This window comes from Oryx dammah, unplaced genomic scaffold, assembly GCF_014754425.2.
Source record: "Oryx dammah isolate SB20612 unplaced genomic scaffold, SCBI_Odam_1.1 HiC_scaffold_16, whole genome shotgun sequence".
NCBI classification, from domain to species: domain Eukaryota; kingdom Metazoa; phylum Chordata; class Mammalia; order Artiodactyla; family Bovidae; genus Oryx; species Oryx dammah.
The window spans coordinates 3,212,846-3,232,889 of record NW_024070200.1 but is presented as its reverse complement, the minus strand read 5'-3'; the positions used below and the strand labels follow the sequence as shown (position 1 = coordinate 3,232,889).

Below are 20,044 nucleotides of genomic sequence, written 5' to 3'. Positions count from 1 at the left end.
TAAGTGATCCCTTGATTAGCATCTGATTGTGGCTGTTGACACCCCACAGGCCACCAGTAATTGGCCTGAGAAAGCATTTCCCTCTCAAGGTCAGGGGGTGATTCCAGGGGAAATTCTCTTCCCACACCCAGTGTCTTGTAGGTAAAACCTCAGCATCGTTACCAGTCCTGACATCCAAGTCTCTTAAACCACGAGGTCATGTGATGCTTGCTTAATGTCTGAGGGCTGTCAAGTTGCTTGGGGGCATTTGTAGAAAGGGTTTACCTGGTGAGATACCAGTTTGGTCTTATCGGGAATCTGATTGGAGACTAGAGCAGTGACACTTTATTATAACCTGGGAGGAATCAGAAATCAACCCTCTAATTGACTATGACTACCCTCTCCTCTCCCAAGATGACTCTTCTGAAAACCTACAAGAAAAAGTCCTCGAATTTTGGAAAATCACTTCCTTAAATACAGCTCACTAGTGAGCGTGTGATGATTAAAAAAAAAGCCTCAGAGGAAGGTTAGAAGGTCTGGCAGCGCCTTCTATTCTGCTTCCCTTTCTTCACAGTTTCCTGGAGAAGCCTGTTCCTTCAGGGGTCTGTTCACAGCACACTCACAGCGAGGGGCGGAGGCACCTCTGTCTCTAGTCTCTGACGACGGCCCAGGACCATTCGGCTGAGGCCGTGGCCATCTGAGGCAGCCTGTCTGGCAGACGCTGGAACAGCGATGTTCTGTGGGGAGAAGAGGGTTGTGGGGTTGGGGTGCCTGAGAGGCAGGCCTGGGCGGAGAGCTGGTGGGTGAGATCCCTCCTTGGAGATGAGGCGCTGTGTGTCCTCCATGTGCCAGCGTGGGGCACGTTTCGCAGTCCGCCGAGCATCCGAGAGAATCAGTAGAAGGAAAAGTGGACGGTTTGGATCTTTAGTTGGCTGGTGGTGGTGTTAGATGAGAGCCCGGGACTTCAGGCAAAATCCCAGACATCTGTTGATCTGTTGAAAGGGTTCCTTTGTCCGGGCCGCTCTCTCATCTAGGATACGAGCTAACGGGGAACTTGGCCCATGTCAGAGTTACTTATATTAGACACCGCTGATTTTAATTCACAGATTTTTTTTTTGAGGTGATTTTAAGATTCTAGAAATAATAATTTTGTTAACGTTTTATTAAGGTTTACAGAGACTAGGGGACAGTCACAGTCTTTATCTTGACCAGGAGCAGCAAGGCCACACTTCTTTCCCGTAAGAAGCAGGCAGCACATGGAGACCAGCCTGGGACGTTTGAAAGGGCTCCTGGCCAGTGGATGGTACCAGAGTGGCCAGAACTGTCCCCTGAAGAGGCTCTGTAGTCACACTGCCTAGACTCGATGCCAGCCCTGTCACTTCTGAGCTTTGTCACCTTAACATCTGTGTGGATCTGTTTCTTTGTGTAACTCGATTCCTGGGCTTAGAAGAGTTAAAATAATGCCTGGCACATAGTAAGTACTCAGGGATGGTGAGCTATTAGACGTCTTTAAAAGAGATAAAAGTGAAGACGTCCTTGCTATTCAGTCACTCGGTGGAACAGCAACTTTGTGACCCCGTGGGCTGCAGCACACCGGCCCCACTGTCCTTCACCATCTCCCAGAGTTTGCTCAGATTCATGTCTGCTGAGTCGACGATGCTAACTATCTTCTCTCATCCTCAGCCGCCCCCTTCTCCTTCTGCCTTCAATCTTTCCCAGAAATAGAGTCTTTTCCAACGAGTCAGCTCTTTGCCCCAGATGGCCAAAGTATTGGAGCTTCAACTTCAGCAACAGTCCTTGCAGTGAATATTCAGGGTTGCTTTCCTTTAGGATGGACTGGTTTGATCTCCTTGCTGTCCAAAGGACTCTGAAGAGTCTTCTCCAGCACCACAGTTAGAAAGCATCAGTTCTTTGGCACTCAGCTTTTCTTATGGTCCAGCTCTCACATCCATACATGACTACTGGGAAAACCGTAGCATTGACTATATGAACTTTTGTTGGCAAAGTGATATCTCTGCTTTTTAATATGCTGTCTAGTTTTGCCATCTGATTTCGTGGCTGCAGTCACTATCTGCAGTGGTTTTAGAGCCCAGGAAGAGGAAATCTGTCGCTGCTTTCCCTTTTCCCCTTCTATTTGCCATGAAGTAATGGGGCTGGATGCCATGACCTTAGTATTTTTAGTATTTAGTTTTAAGCCAGCTCTTTAACTCTGCAGCCATGAAACCAGAAGACGACTGCTTCTTGGCAGGAAAGCTATGACAAACCTAGACAGTGTGCTGAAAAGCAGAGATGTTACTCTGCCAACAAAGGTCTGTACAGTCAAGGCTGTGAGGCTGTAGTCTTCCCAGTCATGTACAGTTGTGAACACTGGAGTGTAAAGAAGGCAGAACGCCAAAGAGTTGATGCCTTTGAACTGTGGTGCTGGAGGAGACTCCTGAGAGTCCCTTGGACAGCACGGAGATCAAATCAGTCAATCTTAAGGGAGATCAACCCTGAATACGCGTCGGAAGGACTGATGCTGAAGCTGAAGCTCCAGTATTTTGGTCATCTAATGCGAACAGCTGACTCATTGGAAAAGTCCCTGATGCTGGGAAAGTTTGAGGGCAGAAAGAGAAGAGGGCATCAGAGGATGAGATAGATGGCTGGATGGGCATCACTGATGCAACGGACGTGAACTTGGGCCAACTTCGGGAGATGTGAGGGACAGGGAGGCCTAGCATGCTGCAGTCCATTGAGTCGCAAACAGTCAGAAAAAAACTGGGTGGCTGAACAACAACTACTGCTAGTTTTCCTTCCAAGGAGCAAACATCTTAATTTCATGGCTGCAGTCACGGTCCATAGTGATTTTAGAGCCCAAGAAAATAAAAGCTGTCACTCCTCCCACTTTTTCGCCTTCTATTTGCCATGAAGTGATGGGACTGGATGCCATGATGTTAGTTTTTTCAATGTTGAGTTTTAAGCCAGCCTTTTCACTGTCTTCTTTCACCTTCATCAAGAAGCTCTTTAGTTTCTCTTTGCTTTCTGCCATGAGGGTGGTATCATCTGCATATCTGAGGTTGTTGATATTTCTCCTGGCAATCTAGATACCAGCTTATGATTTATTCAGCCTGGCATTTAGTATGGTGTACTCTGCATAGAAGTTAAATAAGCAAGTAAACAATATACAGCCTTGTCATACTCCTTTCCCAACTTTGAACCAGTCCATTGTTCCTTGTCTTGTTCTAACTGTTGCTTCTTGACCTGCCTACAGGTTTCTCAAGAGACAGGTTCTGTTATTCCCATCTCTTTTAAGAATTTTCCACAGTTTGTTGTGATCCACACAGTCAAAGGATTTAGTGTAGTCAGTGAAGCAGAAGTACATGTTTCTCTGGAATTCTCTTGCTTTCTCTATGATCCAATGAATGTTGGCAGTTTGATCTCTGGTTCCTCTGCCTTTTGTAAACCCAGCTTGTACATCTAGGAGTTCTCAGTTGTGTACTGCTGAGGTCTAGCTTGAATAATTTTGAGCATTACTTTGCTAGTGTGTGAGATGAGTACATTTGTGCGGTAGTTTGAACATTCTTTGGCATTGCCCTTCTTTGGGACTAGAATGAAAACTGACCTTTTCCAGTCCTGTGGCCACTGCTGAGTTTTCCAAATTGGCTGGTGTACTGAACGCAGCACTTTAACAGCGTCATCTGTTAGAATTTGAAATAGCTCAGCTGGAATTCCATCACCTCCTCTAGCTTTGTTCGTAGTGATGCTTCCTAAGGACCGCTTGACTTCACACTCCAGGATGTGAAGTGTAAAGTGTGGAAAACTAGCAAAAGAAAATAGAATAGGAAGCTAAATTTTCAAAATTGTCTAAGGAAATTCTTCAGTCCCCAAGCAAAAATAAATAAGATTGGACCTCCAGCAAAAAAAATAGAATAAAATCTGAAATGCTCTATACAGTTGAGGCGAGGAAGCTGGACGGAGTTTCAGCTGAGCTGCAGGCAGAGAGCTGGGGCTGGAAGTCCCCTGACCTGCCGGCAGAGAGAGTGAGTGAGTGAAGTCACTCAGTTGTGTCCGACTCTTTGCGACCCCATGGACTGTAGCCTACAAGGCTCCTCTGCCCATGGAATTTTCCAGGCAAGAGTACTGGAGTGGGTTGCCATTTCCTTCTCCAGGGGATCTTCCCAGACCAAGGATCGAACCCAGGTCTCCAGCATTGCAGGCAGCTGCTTTACTGTCTGAGCCACCAGGCCGCCAGACCTGACCACAGCCACAGGCGAGGGCTTCCCTTCTGTGCCCTGTCCTGCCAGCCTGAGACCAGAGTCGCTGCTTCTCGGATCACACACCCATTCACAGCCAGTTTTATCATTGCTGTAAGCAAGTTGTTCTGTTATTTCGGAGAGTTATGTTTCAAGGATTTTATCTCAAGGGTTTGAAGATAGTTCTTTTTCAAAATGCTACTTAAACTGAGTAAATTGATTGAAATATACTATTTCCACGTGAAGCGTCTGGCTGGGGTAACTCATGCTGACTGGTGGTCAGTTGTGTGCAGGAAGGTTCCGCATGAGGTTCAAGCCCTTGGGTTGCGTATGTTCCTCCCTGCGGTGCCCATGTAGGAGCTCCTGTTTCTCGAGACCTGTTGTAGTTTCATCTCCCCACTTTGGAAACTGCTGCCGATACCCCAGTCTCTGAGAGCAGCGGTCTCCTGCAGTCTCATCGAGCCAGAAAGAACCTTAGTTTTTAGATGCAGAAACCACGACCCAGAAACCTCGAGCGACTGGCCACCGCAGGGCACGGCGGTGTCTCCTGCCGACCTGGTCTGCCTCTGTGTTCCAGTTCATCTTGTCTCCTCACCCGGGTAAGCTTCAGGCAGCAGGCTCACACCCCAGAAAACCAGCTCCACCATCATCCCTTATAAACCTTTCAAGTTTCAAGGATCTTTTCCCATCCAAATCCAGTTACACCACAAATTGATAGTCCAAAACATCCATGAACTCATCAGAGAGATGGGCTCCTCCATGACCCAGCGGGCACACGGCTCATAATTGGATTTGGGGTCCATCCAGCCCCTCTCGGCCAGCAGTTACACAGCCGCCCTCGCGCCGCGCTGTTCCAGGGACCGGGGCAGCCGAGCGCGGCCGCGGTGCCCTGCTCGCCAGAGCACCCACGTAATTGTGTTATGCACGACCAGACACCGACAGCCCGAGAGTCGGCCTTTGTTAGGTGCCGGGCTCGCTGCTGAGTGCAGGGCATCGGCGGCCTGCTCGGAAGTGCCTGGAGAGGATGAAAAACGTTGCTTCCGTAGCAGACGTTTTCTGAGGATAGGAGCGTAAACAGGATGGAGTAATGGAAGCTAACAAGCACTGCATCTGATTAACGGGAGACAGAAGCAAGCGCCCTGTACTGAGGGCATGGTCTATTTCGGACATCACTGCAGCACGTCGCGTCTGTTCACAGCCCCCACTCCCCACTGCTCAGTTACCCCCCATTTCCCAGTTGAGGAGACTGAGGCCCACAGGGGTCCAGCCTTCTGCCCAAGGTCACTAAGTTAGTAACAGGCAGTGCTGAAATTCCACCCCATGTGTCCTCCCTTTCCACCCTGGTTCTCAGTGTGCCTCATCCTCCCCGTGAGGCTGTACCTGTCCTGTCCCCAGACACGGAGATCGCAGCTGCCTGCTCGATTCGGGCTCCTCCTGTGGCCCTTGGCACCGCCTGCAGCTCTGCCCCTCGCCGTGCCCACGGGCAGGCCGGGCTCCTCTTCCCGGGTCCAGGAACAGCTCGTGGGAGCCAGGCGGAGCCCCCGTCAGACCGGCTGGCTCTCCCTGTCACCAGACCCCACACGTCAGGCAAATGGGGACCAAGTAGAAGCATCGTTTCTGTTTGCCCTGCAGGTTGGGGTCAGCTTGGCAGTAAAGGAGCAGCTGAGTGTCTTTCAGCACACACCAGAACACAGAGTGTTTCCTGTGTCAACTAATAATAAAAACACCGGCGACTGAGTTGGCCTGTTTTTCTCCAAGCCAAATGAACCTTTGGCCAGCCCCTTGGATGACGCATCTTATATATTAGGGTTTAGTCTGAGATGACCACCCTGCGCAGGGGTGTCGGGTCACTGCCCACAAGCACCCTTGGTTTTGTCTGTGTCCTGCCGCTGGTTTTTGTGGCACATTGGTCAGATGCCTGTTATTTGCTGGGGGTGCAGCAGCTGTGCCTCCTCTTTACCTCCATGGTCCTCCCCAGTTGAGGCCAAGTTCAGTGTGGGATGTCGGGAAGCCCCTGGGGAAGGCTTCAGCTCTGTGTCCCTCGAGGGGCGTGGGCACCCCCCGACCTTCAGAGTGGGTGTGCTGAGCCTCGGAGACGGGGGGCTGTCCTCCGTCTTATCTGCTGGCGTCCTTACCAGGACCAGCCTCTGGGCAGGAAGTAGTTGACAGGTTGTGAGCTGAAGACCAGAACCCAGCATAAGTGAATATTAGCGCTGATTAATTAATACGAGACCGTGAGGGACGGGGCGGTGGGCACGGGAGATGAGGCTGGCAGCTCCTGTGAGGGCTCAGAGGGGTCTAGCACCGTCTCCATCAGCTTCCCCTGCCGGGGGAGGATGGCCTACAGTGTGCACGTGGGCCCTGACGTCCTGGCCCCCGATGTCCTGGCACCTCTACTGCTTCCGGGCCCTGACTCCCGGGGCACACAGCCCCTCGGGGTTTATGGACCGTGTCCTTCACTGGTCCTTCGTGCCACAGCCGTGGGCCATGCATGCGTGAAGAGCCCCCAGCACATCCCAAAAGAGCTCGTGTCCAGAAGGAGACACAGAGAAGGGGGGTGGAGAATGTGAATAAAAACTGAAAAACCTCTGTTATTTTTTTAGTATATCCTTCTCACAACTCCACACGGTTCTGTCCACTGGTAAAGATATGAGAAGTTCTGCAGCCTTTGTTTGGCCGTCTCTTATTTGCCAAATGTAATAGAAGCAGTTTCTTCTCCTGAAGCGATAACCTGTCCTTGTGCCTTAGATGAGAGCTGCTGTGTTGCTGGCGCTGTTGGTCGCCAGGTGTGGTGGTGTTGTATAATATTTCATCAGAAACGCCAGCCTCAGTGAGGGAGGGAGCAGCGTGGCCAGAGACGTTGGATGCTTACTGATTTGTACTCATGGTGAGTGTCTTATTTGTTCCCCAACAAGGCGTTCTAGAACTAAGTCCTTAAACAGGAAAGAAAGCCTTTGTCAACAAATTTGGGGCTGAATTTCTTTATTCCTAGGCGTTTGACTTAATCTTTCACTGTCAAAAGAGCGGAGGCTATAATTCAGCCAACACCTGTTGACTTCCTCTTGCGCGTCACCTGCGCCGGGAAGTGCAGACACATTCCCAGATGCCCGTGTGTGTCCACTGGAGGTTTTCCAGGCTTAGGACCCTGTGGTGACTTCGCCGTGCTCTTTGCGGCAGGGTCTAGGCTGGAAATCAGTTTGCTTCTCCGTGTTATGTCCCCCTGAGTTCACTTGCCTTTACGAAGAGCTTTTCCGAGGAAACCAGTCTCTGCTGGCCGTTGTCTCACCTCAGTCTGACCCTCCTTCAGCCTCTGCCCGCCCCGCCCACCTCCCTGGCGAAGCTGCCGGTTGCCAGGGTGCAGAGCACGGGGACGAAGTAGACCTTGGCTTCAGATGATGCTTTCTGAAATGAGAATAACTGCCTTATAAGTTTACACTGTAGTCTCACGAGAAAGGGGTGGTGGGCTGGGGGTCAGTGGTGCAAGGTCAGTGAGAAAGAGGACTGGGACCCGCTTTGTGTGTGGATACAAACAAGACTGAAGAAGTGCAGGAAAACCAGAGGGCAAGAAGGGTCTCCAAGGCTGGAAGGAGGCGCGCGTGGGTCGGCAAGGAAACCAGTCAGATGTCAGATTTACACAAGGTGCGCTTGTCCTGAGCCACCTTCCAGCCTGGACCCGGCCCCGGGGAGCAGGTCTTTTCCTGTGGGAGGGAGGAGGTAAGCTTCACGCACGTGTGCGGCTCAGCTGATAAACTACAGAATTGGGGTTTACGAAGGGAGCGTTCACAATGGATTTCGAGCCGCAGTTATCACCAGCGAAACATGTTTAAAGTGAGAGTGGTGATGTAGAAGCTGCTGGCATACTTGCATCACCAGACTGACATCCAGGTTATAGAGCAGGCGGGGTTTCCACTTTGCGGCGCCCGGAACACCACCCAGAAGGACCGGAGAAGGGTGGCTCTGCACAGCGAGGCAGGATGCAGGGCTGGCCGTCCGCCGCTGGTTCTCCTCGAGCAGCAGGTAGACCGCGCCTGGTGCTCTGGCCCCTTTGCATCAGCAGCGGTTTACTAGCTCCTTGTGTAGGCGGTACAGACAGAAAGTGTGACGCGGGGAGCCTGTGGGCTGTATTTGTATGAAATATCTGACCCCTCAGCTCAATGTGTGTGGTGAAGTCCCATCAGATCTAAGACGCTGTTGATTGTAAGTCCAACCTTGTTTTCAGGACCACCGAGAAAGAGAGAGAACATAGGAAGGGAAAGAGAAGCTTGGTCTGTTGGGTGCTGACATGGACCATGTACACATTAGAATAGATGAACTGTGACCTTTGCGCTGTGACACTGAAAAAGACTTACAAGGTGGGTGATGGTTTTTAACTTCATCAGCCAAGTGAGGAACCGCTGGAGAGGGAGGGTTCGCTCAACTTTAAGATTACGTAGGCACCACGGATCCGGGTAGAATTGGTCTCATCGCATCATCTATAGAGAAGTGAGAGTTTCATTCAGCGTATTTTTCAGGCTCTCAAGTTGCAGAAGTTTGGATTTGTGGAGTAAGAGATAATTATGACCAAAAACGACCCCGGCCAGGCCGGCGCCCTACGGAGCCCTGCCGGGAGTCCCGATTGCCTCGTGAGGAGGCTGAGAAGTCAGCTCGGAGACGCTGCTTCCTCCCTCCTCGCAGATGCCCTGCCTCTGGCCTCTCCACTCCAGTGCCCCGCGCCGCTTCTGAAGAGACCTTGCTTCCAGGTTGCGTTTGAGTCAATCATCTACTTAAAAACCCTCTCTGATTCAAATCTATCTACTCACAGTACTTCTCAGATTTTTCTGTCAAAATGCAAACCTCTGAGAATTTAGAGTGCTGAAATGCCCACACGAGCAGCTTCTTTGAAGAACTTGTCATAAGTTTTATATGGACTTTGCATTCTGCTCTGATACCTGTGTCATTATTTTAATATAAATGTGATTTAAATTATGACACTGCTCAGTTAAATCACCCTTATTTGTTTCCTTCAGATCAACTTTTTCAAATTCAACAGATTATTTGAGGTTCTGCTGTGTGCTTGGCCAGTTCTAGATACTAAGGATTAAGTGGTGAGGAAGACAGGAGTTTCTCCTCTATGAAAATGTATGGCTAAAGATCCACTGTGATTAATTTAGGTTTATAAAATGTAATCTATTGCCTTCAGGTAAGGTTCTGTCTTTTTGAGCTCAGATTTGAGAGGTGGGCAGGTGGCGCTAGAGGTAAAGAACCCGCCTGCCAAGGCAGGAGATGTAAGAGACTCGGGTTCGATCCCTGGGTCCAGAAGATCCCCTGGAGGAGGGCATGGCAACCTACTCTAGGATCCTTGCCTGGAGAATCCCACAGACAGAGGAGCCTGGTGCGCTACAGTCCATGGGGTGGCAAAGAGTCAGACATGACCAAAACGACTTGCATAGCACGACACCTGTGGGTCGTTTTCCCAGCCGAGTGGGGCCCAGCCCCTCTACAGTGAACCTGCACCTCTGTGAGCTGACGAGGCTCCAGCCCTCCCTCCAAGGCAAAGTTCAAGTGCGCCTCAGGAAGCCCTTCCCTGCACCACACTCCTCACCCCCAGGCCCTGTCCTGCCGCACCCATCATTGCAGTTCTCACACATTTTAGTTGTTGCTTTCTTTTAGATCAAGTAGCATGCTTTAATTTATCTCTTTGTTGTCATGCCTGGTACCGTGCCTGGCGTGTGTATGCTGGATACATTATGATACAGGCTAGATGTGTTCAAGGCTGGGGCCTGCTCTGCTCCGCTTTATACCAGATGCATTAGATCTGATGAACAAGTCGTACCGCCGTTTTTACATTGTGCATCTGAAGTCATAATTGCTGATCCTTTCTTTGAGAGGAATAGGGAGACACTTTATATATAGTTTGAAAAAATTAGAGGTCATTAAGATTTCATCTTGATTGGGAATTTTTTTCAAAATTTATTAAAAACACACACACACACACACATATCCAGAGCTTAAATTCTTCAACGGAAATGCCTGGAGGGACCTTAGAAAATGTGCTGGGATCGTCTGTGTGCGCGTCCATCGAGGTTAGTTTGCAGACCGTCAGTGCTCGTTCCTCTAAAGCTGTTGTGCAGGAGATGCCCGTGTAGACCTGCGTGTGGGGTGTGTGCTGGGCGGCTCTGGGGGCCCCGGGCACTTGCCTTTGGGAGAAGGGTCGGAGGCAGCAGACGGGTGTGGAGGAAGGGGGCTCGCGGCTCGCCGTGTGCTCCTGAGGGTTCTTGAGGGCGTTTTTTGCCACGTGCGTGTACTCTGTAACCTTTGCAGTTTGTAACGTAACTCACAAGACTCGTGCACAACAAACGCAAAGTGTGAAGGATCACTGCAAAGCAAGTCTTCCTGTAACCAGCACCCCCACCAGTCACCCCCACAACTCCCTGAAGGTCACACACAGGTCTTAGGGGCGCCTGTTTCTAGCCTCTGTATGAATGGAGTCACACTGAGTAAGTCCTTTTCATCTTGCCTCTCTCCCCTCAGTCTGATTTCGTAGGGTATGTCCGTGTTGTGTGTGGCCGTATTTCATTCATCGCCACAATTTCAGACAGAATATTATGTAATGCCCACTGCTGGTGGACGTTGGATTGTTTCTGGTTCAAGCTGTTAGTGCTGCTGTGGACATTCTTTGACACATGTTGTGGTGCATGTGTGCCTGAATTCCATTAGGTTTATATAAACATACATATGTGTGTATATGTATATACACACACACGCGCGCGCACACACACACACACACATATATGTATTTAGTGAAGTGAAAGTGAAGTCGCTCAGTCGTGTCCGACTCTTTGCGACCCCGTGGACTGTAACCCACCAGGCTCCACTGCCCATGGGATTCTCCAGGCAAGAGTACTGGAGTGGGTTGCTATTTCCTTCTCCAGGGGATCTTCCCGACCGAGGGATCGAACCCAGGTCTCCTGCATTGCAGGCAGACGCTTTACCATCTGAGCTACTAGGGAAGCCCATGTTTTATATGTATTTAAAATATCTGTTTTAAATATATGTATTTAAAACATAGATAATTCCCAGTAGTGCATCCCAGCTCGCAAGCACATTTGTCTGCCTCTGTCCTTGGTGACACCGGGCTCTGCAGCCCTGCCCAGCAGCCCTGTCCAGCCCAACATGGCTGCTCTTAGCACTGGGTGTCCTCAGACTGTCCGCCGGTCCACGGTGTGTCTCATGGTATCTCACTGTGGTTTTCATTTGCATTCCTCGAGTTGGACACGACTGAAGCGACGCAGCAGCAGCAGCAGCAGCAGCAGCCACTAGTGAGTGGCGATCGGTTAGCCTTTGGGGCGTGTGCATGAAGTGCCCGGTTAAGACTTTTGCCTCGTTTTCTATTGGTACTCTGCGTCTTTCTTACTGACTTATTGGAAATGCTTACATATTCCAGATGTTAACTCATTGGCTATATGTACTCAAACAGTTGTCTTCCTCTGTGGCACATCTTTTCATTCTTTGTGGTGTCTTGATGAAGAAAAAGGTTTGAGCTTTATATAGTTCATTACGTCAGTCTTGTAACGATTGCAGTCCTGAGGTCGTAAGAAGTCCTTCTCTACTTCTTTCTCTACATGGAATATTCTTTTGTATTATTTTCTAAAACCATTAGAGTTTTATCTTTCAGACTGAAGTCCTAGCTCTCCAGGAACTTATTTGTTATTTTTGCATAGAATATGATCTGATTTCTTCTTTCTCTATCCTTCCCTCCTTCCTGCCCCAGAGCCGTATTTTTAAAGACTGATCTTTCTTCGCTGTTCTGTAATGCAGTCCTGTCGTAAATCAAGTATCCACATCTCTACAGGCCTGTTCTGGGCCCTGTTCTTGGTGGCCGTTTTCGTTCATGGAACTTCCCTGTGAGTCTAGATTTCTGGAACAGCAAGTCCCCCCACCCACCCTTGTTCTTCTCCGAGGGTCTTGGTGAGTGTTGACCCTTTGCTTTTCCATGTACCTTTTAGAATTCACTTATCAGTTCACAGAAGTCACTGCTGGACTGGATTGAGACGGCATTAAACCTATTGATGGGGTTTCCCAGGCGGCTCAGTGGTAAAGAATCCGCCTGCCAGTGCAGGAGACACAGGAGCGATGGTCGCCCCCTGGGTCGGGCAGATGCCCTGGAGGAGGAAACGGCAACCCACTCCAGTATTCTTGCCTGGAGAATCCTATGGACAGAGGAGCCTGGCAGGTGGGATCTCAAAGATTTGGACGGGACTAAGCATGCACACACAAACCTATAGATCAATTCCTTCATCTGCTAAATGTCATCTGTAGAGTCCTATCGCCAGTATCTATCTGGTTGGGGAGCTAGGGAGAGCTCCCCTCGGAGACAGTGGAGAGACCAAGGTGACGCCCTCACTGCTGCCTTGCAGCGTTGCTCAGGCAAGAAAAAGAATAGTGTCAGTACTCGTGGATGAAAGGGTGGTACACACAGAAATCCAAAAGGACTCACAGAGGCATCATTAGAATTAATAGAAGCTGGGGCCACCTGGAGGGGTGGGCTGGGGTGGGAGGCGGGAGGGAGGTTCAGGAGGGAGAGGACACGTGTATACCTGTGGCTGACTGACATTGATGTGTGGCAGAAGCCAGCACAATATTGTAAACCAGGTATCCTCCAATTAAAAATTAATTAGTTAATTAAAAAATACAGGAAATTTGTTTTCATAGACACAAAAGGGTTCAGTTCAGTTCAGTCGCTCAGTCGTGTCCGACTCTTTGCGACCCCATGAATCGCAGCACGCCAGGCCTCCCTGTCCATCACCAACTCCCGGAGTTCACTCAGACTCATGTCCATCGAGTCAGTAATTCGATCCAGCCATCTCATCCTCTGTCGTCCCCTTCTTCTCCTGCCCCCAATCTCTCTCAGCATCAAAGTCTTATGACTTTTGTAACCCGCTACCCTTTTGTGACAATATACAGTCAAGGCTTTTTTCTAAACCACAGCAGCAGTTAGAAAATTCTTGAATCTTTTTAAAGATACGGTTTATAGTAGCATCAGAACATAACAGATACCTAAGAATAAACCTTGAAAAATGATGCGTAATGTATTTTTAGGAGAAGAGTATGAAAGAGTATAAAATTTTTATTGAAAGACATTTAAGGAAAAGAGTAATTGGAGAAATATTTCATGTTTGTGGATTGAAAGAGTCAGTATTGCAGAGACTTCTAGTCTCACCAGATTTATCTGGGGAATTTGAAGGGCCATGCATGGTCAGGATGTAAAGCTGGGCAAGGTGAAGGAGCGTCGCCTGACAGGTAATAAGGCCCATTGTGAGGCTCTGCGGTGATGCTACGGGGGAGGTGACCATGCGACAGAAGGGCTCTCATGTCTGCAGACACTTGGTTCAGGACAGGAGACACAGGAGGCGGTGGGGAAAACAGTCACTTCAAAACCCGGCATGTGAATTCTCTCTCTCAAAATCAAAGCAGTATTGCTGAACTCTTCTTGGTGGGGGGTACTTGCCAAGAGTAAGTGGAATTTAATACTTATTAATGACGAATCCCAGATTTACTCCAAGTTGGTAGTAATTGGAGAAATATTTCATGTTTGTGGATTGAAAGAGTCAGTATTGCAGAGACTTCTATTCTCACCAAATTGATCTGGGGAATTTGAAGGGCCACGCATGGTCAGATGTAAAGCTAGGCCGTATTCCCACTCGCTTTGTACTCAGAATAAGTGTATTGGGAAGACAGGATGCCACGGCTGAAAGATTGGCTCCCTCCTTCTGGAGAAAGTGTCCGTGTTTCCGTTTTGTGTGGACTGCCTCTTGTCTGCGGGCTCAGAATGGGCATGTGCTGGTAGGCTCTCGTCCCCACACTGTCAGGAGGGTGGGTGCTGGGGGCCGGAAGGGGCGCATGGGCGTTTCTCAGAGCTAGCCTGCCGCATCTGCTTAGCACGGAGTACCTGAGTGACTGCGAAATGGTTCCCAGCCTCACGGCCGTGCCTCCGGGAACATCTCAGAGTGACGTTCTCTGGGCTGGCGGTTCGTGCAGCTCTGGCTTTGGTTCTCATCGGGGGTGTGTTTATTTGGGAAAAGCCATCATCTCCATGCTAAGAAGGCCTGCCTCTCTCTGACTGTCCTGCCAACAGTTGATCCTTTTGGCATCTTGGAATGTTTCTCTTCTCCACCAAAATGAGTCATATGGAAGTGGGCTTCCCTGTCTTGTTTTGTTTTACTTCCTTTGATAATATTTCTACCCAGAGACAGAGTTCACATGCTGCCCCTTCCAGGACAGCGGCAGCTCAGTGATGTCACTTTTCTATGTCCCATCCTGCAATTTGGCAGTTACAACGTGTTGTCCTGTCCATCGATCCCTGCGGTAATTGAGATGCACAGATACTGTAAACACCTGTGGAGCCAGCTGGGACGTGCTGGGTTGTGTTGGATTCACTTGGGAAGGCCTGGAGAGGCTCCTCACTGCCTGGCCAGCGGTCCCCAGGCTCTCGATCACTCCTGCCTGGCAGCAGAGCAGTCTTCAACATACACCTCCAGTGTGTGTCAGCTCCTGTGTCAAATATTAGTACCTCCTATTTTTCTATTCTTTGTAAAAGCAAACACAAGCAGAAGTTGTGTCATCACCCTGGGTAGGCGCCGGGGCTCACCCACATTTTGGGGGTCAGCGGTCAGAGGAAGGTGTCCACAGCTTATTAACCTGCCCTGGAGCCACTGGTGAGAATGCTGCCCTCCCTCACCCAAAGGCCACGGGCACTCATGAAGCCACCCCAGCCTGGCAGCACCTCATTAAGCACCCCTATGCATCAGTTGTTAATTACAGGCTTCCCTTTAGGAAATATGTTTTTCGAAGAGTAATGCGTTCTTCAGATGCTGTGGGTTAATGTCTTTTCTCCGCTCCTTGCCTCCTGCAGGGTTTGCGTGGGTATCACAGGTTTGCTCCTGGTGTCATCAGGGGTTTACCTTGAAGTAATCAGGAAGCATCCCAAGTTCACATTAGCAAATCAGTGACAACAACTGAGGGAGGGGTGAAGAAGTTCATATAAACGCAGGGCACCTGTGATGTTATTTGTAGAGAGAAATGTTACTGCTCTTAACTTAAAAAGATAATAATGAAAGGAAATGTTACTCAGCATTAAGAACACTCTCCAGCCAGCGCTGTAAGTGCCCCTTCCACGTTCCTCTTGCTCTTAGATCAGAGATCTCACTCCACACACTGTCGGGCTTCCGGGTGGTACCCTGGGGCCCGTCCAGACCCCTGTCACGGGGGCTCCCGGCCAAGCCCACGGGCTACAGCAATTTGTCTCATATTGTGCTTTTTAGCTGATGCTCTCTTTGGGGCTCAAGGTTGCTTTGTAATGTGTCCAAAAACAAGAATGTCAATGTTACTCATCTGTAGACAGTTTAAAGTAAACCACTGTCACTCGTGGGCAGAATTCAAAATCCATTCTTTCATTACTGTGCTTCATAGAAGTAATCGTAAAAATTGGGTCAAATCAGGGGTCGTGGTTTATTACTTCGAGAGTCAATATAGTCTTGAATACCAAACGCTGAGGTGTGAGATACCGACAGTGTCAGCCTGGGTTAGTTTTTACCGTTTGATCCACATTTCATGGTAATCAGAACAGTCAGGTCAAGTACGGGTTGTATCTCTCATACCTTTTTTCCTCTTTCAAGGTTAGCAATGCTCTATGGCTGATTTGTGTTGATGTTTGACAGAAGACAACAAAATTGTGTAAAGAAATTATCCTTCAATTAAAAAATAGATTAAAAAATATTAGCAATGCTAACGATAGTTTTTAGAGAGTTTATTTTTCAATTACAAAAATAACTCATTCTGTAGAGACGCAGCGTACACAAGAGTAAAAAGCATATTCTCCCACCACCACCTCCACTCATTTTTATCCCCCAGTGGTACAGTCTATTAGCACAGCAGAAAGTACTGAAGATTTTTAAAATATGCTGACCAACAAGAACCTAAATTAACCTGCATTCAGAAAACACAGGAGGGACTTACCTGGTGGTCCAGTGGTTAAGAATCTGCCTTGCAATGCAGAGGACACAAGTTCAATCCCTGGTCAGGGCTCAGGGAACCAAGATCCTGTATGCCATGGAGCCGCTGAGCCCGTGTGCCACAGCTACTGAGCCCAGGCACCACGGCCAGAGAGCCCGTGCACCGCAGCAAAAGATCCTGCCTGCCACGCTAGGACTCGACACAGCCAAATAAATCAGTGAACATGAGGAAATATCTGATGGGGCTGTGGGTGCAATATTTTTCACTCGATTTGATTGGTCTAATACAGCTTAAAAAAAAAATAAAGTTGTAAATGTAGCCAAATGAGGTTTTAAAACACGAGTTCATGAAATTTTGCTCACAAACGTTAAATAAACTGTAAACAAAAATATTTAATACAGTAAAGATTGAAAGCAGGAGGAGAAGGGGACAACAGAGGATGAGATGGTTGGATGGCATCACCGACTCAATGGACATGAGTTTGAGTGAACTCTGGGAGTTGGTGATGGACAGGAAGGCCTAGCATGCTGCCGTCCATGGGGTCGAAAAGAGCTGGACATGACTGAGCGACCGAACTGAACTGAACACCTTAGCTGTCTGGAGCCCTGGAAGAATTGACAGTTTCAGCAAGTTGAGATTTTCTTGGTTTTTTTAGAAGAATATTTATTGGTAGAGATTTTATGAAGAAAGAAGATTTTACTCTTCTCTTCCTTCTTACTGCAATAGGTTTGTTTCAGAGTTCTGGTGACAGCTCGGTCGTCGTCGTGTAGTTTTTAGGGGTAAATATGGGCTTCTCGGTTCTCTACAGTATGAGAAAGCCAGAAGGTTCCACGTACACAAGCTGTGACTAAAAAATGTGTTCATTCAAGGTGTTTCTGGCAAAGTGGAGGGTGGTGAGTGCAGGTGGGGAATTGAGTGAGGACTGAAGTCAAGCTCAGAGGTCATTGAGAAAATGAAGCTTTTCGTTGAAAAGGGCTGGATATTTGATTGTAAAGAGACGCAGACATTGTCGTGACTATTACTCATCTGAGTGATTCAGCAGCCACCTAGACCCAGAATGTCTGTGGTCCTGGTTCCCTCCCTCAGTCCTGAGTACCCTTCAGGCAGCACGCCCTCACCCCTTGGACAGCTGTGCAGTATGGGGACTCGGGGAGCTTCCCAGGAAGTGGGAGGCTGTGCTGAGGTGCCTGCTAGTTGCAGGGTTCCACACTGGGCACTGGGGGGTTACCGAGAACCAAGGGACAGTCACCTGGCACCTGCTCTCAGAAAGCAGCCCGATGGGGAAGAGATGCCCAGCGAGGGAGCTGACCATTCAAGGCAGGAGGAGCTAAATGACGACCAGGAGTGCGTCCTGTCTGACCAGGTAGTGAGCAGGCCCAAGCGAGAACCCCAGACAGGAGGGGCAGCTGGTGGAGGAAAGGGAGGTGAGGTGGGCTGGGGAGCTGATGTGGGGAGAGGCAGGTGGAAGCAGGGAAGCCAGGCCACCTGGGCACCCACTTGTGGTGCTGGCTCCTATGGGGCTGGGGTCTCAGCAGCTTTGGTCTCAGGACCCTTTCACACCCCTCAGAACTGCGTAGGACCCAGAGAGCTTCTGTTGATGCGGGCTTAACTACTGATATTGACCACATTGAAAATTAAACCAGAAAGGGTGGTATCATTTTCTATTTTTGTAAGTCTTTTTAATGTCTGACTTACTAGGAGAGAGCTGGATTCTCCGGCCTGCCTCTGCATTCAGCCTGTTGCCATGTGTTTTGGTTAAAACAATGCAGGAAGACACGTGATTGGGAAGGGAGAAGCGTTCCAGTAGGCTTTTCAGATCGTTATGGACATTTTCTTTGATACCACTGCAAAAAGTAACCAGTGAGAGGGTTCTTGAAGGAATCTGCAGTGTGGAATCTGAAACCACAGTAATAGGCTCCTGTATACCTTATCAAATTAAGACCCAGTGGGCTGTTTCACCCTCCAAATGGCTATTTTACCCTTAATTGATAGTGTAACACCAATGTGATCTTGTGGAAAATCTTGGTTCACTGTGTCAGGCAGATCTTGGACACATTTCAGTCAACGGGTCAATAGATCCTGTTTGTTAATATCACTTCCGATTTCCTCTTTAGCCCAGAAAGCTGTCACATTCACACGGGCAGATCGGGGCTTTCCAGTACCTCCCAGAACGTCACACAGAGCTCCGTCACTTCCCAGTCCTACACTGACCCTCCGTGCCTGCATCGCGTTTCTGTTGTATCATTGTAAAGATTACGTGAGAAAAGTGTATGTGGTGTGTATAAAGGTTTCAGTGCGACCCCCGGCCCAGGCGAGCACTCCCTCAGTAACACTGTTGCTGTTTGTGCTGTTTCTGCATTGCTGTTGTCGTACGTGACACGTGTTGACCATCACCCACGCTGACGGAGGATACGGGGCACCAGGGTGGGTGGAGACCCCCACCGTGTGCATGGAACAGTGCGCTTGGCCAGCTCCACAATGATGGTCCTTGCTGCTTGCCAGCTGGCCGAGGGACAGCCACCACGCCCTCCCCCGTAAATCTAGAGCACCGGGGGGCACCCCTCCTGTGGCCTCTCGCCTGCCGTGTGCAGCGGGCCCGCGGTGCCCCTCGCCCCACACCGGAGCTGCGGTTTGCCTCCTGTTCCACTGCCCACCATGCTGCGGCATGCGATATGGCTTCAGGGTCACGTTTGTTGAATGAAAGCACTTATTAGAATTTTATTTGGAACAGTACTCTGGACATGGCTTCAGAGAGTTAAGAAACATAGAAACTTTGTCATATGAAGCATATGATCTGAGCAGCGACTAACTTGTTTTTTCCTTTCATTGTCTTTAAGGAATGTATAACCTCTCTTCACTCCTACCCCATCTCTTGTTTCTCGAATCTCAATAGAGATTCAAAAGTTGTAGAAAACTTAAAAGCGCGTTGCAGTAACTCTGTGTTAAGCATTGTTGTGATCGATAATCCTTTGCTTCCTCCTTTTCAGATGTTCCTCCTGCTGATCAAGAGAAGCTTTTTATCCAGAAGTTACGCCAGTGTTGTGTCCTCTTTGACTTTGTTTCCGATCCACTAAGTGACCTAAAGTGGAAGGAAGTAAAGCGAGCTGCTTTAAGTGAGATGGTAGAATACATCACCCATAATCGGAATGTGATCACAGAGCCTATTTACCCAGAAGTAGTCCATATGGTAAGTAATTGCCATTTAACCAGCCTGCCCAACCCTCGGTTACAAACTGAACTCTGACTTGCTTAGAATATACTAAGATGTTTAAGCCTAACGTGACGTTTGCTACCAAAAAAAAAATCCTGCTATTCAAAAATAGGTACTGGCACCTGGAAGAAGGGACATCTCTGTGCCATTCCCTAGACCACAGTGAGGGAACTTGAAGGACCGCCGTGCCTTTAGTGTTAACTCACCTAATCCTCACAGCCACTACGTGGGGTAGAAATGTCGGAACTTTCGTTTTTTTCTTAACTGTTTTACTCTCTGTAACAGTGCCCGTGCATAATTCAGAAGTAAGCGTGTGGTCCATACACGGGCAGGAAAATGCTAATGGTTGGGAGGAAGTAAAATAGTGGTGGGGCCAAGCTGGAGTCAGGAAAGTCCACCCTTGTGGTTCATTGTTGGTTTCATTTGACCCCCAAATCCCCGTCTACAGTCTCAGACTCTCCAGCCCATCTCTAGGTCCTTTGCAGATCCCGCTGTGACCTCAGTCACAGAGGTCACATCTAGAGGTTACCATCTAGAAACATTTCATGTGATACCATTTTTAAAACTCTTAATGTTTAACGCTGGACTCCAGTTGTAACAGACACCTGGAGTTTTTTTGAATTGTTATTTT

The 20,044-nt window shown here is 48.9% G+C and overlaps 1 protein-coding gene across 9 annotated transcripts in view; it reads left to right on the top strand.

Moving 5' to 3' along the window:
- Positions 1-20,044, top strand: part of PPP2R5C (protein phosphatase 2 regulatory subunit B'gamma) — a 138,776-nt gene that overhangs the window by 64,192 nt on the left and 54,540 nt on the right. For all 9 annotated transcript variants that reach the window (XM_040256905.1, XM_040256902.1, XM_040256904.1 and 6 more), the window contains one exon: positions 19,190-19,389. In XM_040256905.1, coding sequence (XP_040112839.1) covers positions 19,190-19,389 — 200 coding nt within the window. The remainder of the gene's footprint in view (positions 1-19,189; positions 19,390-20,044) is intronic.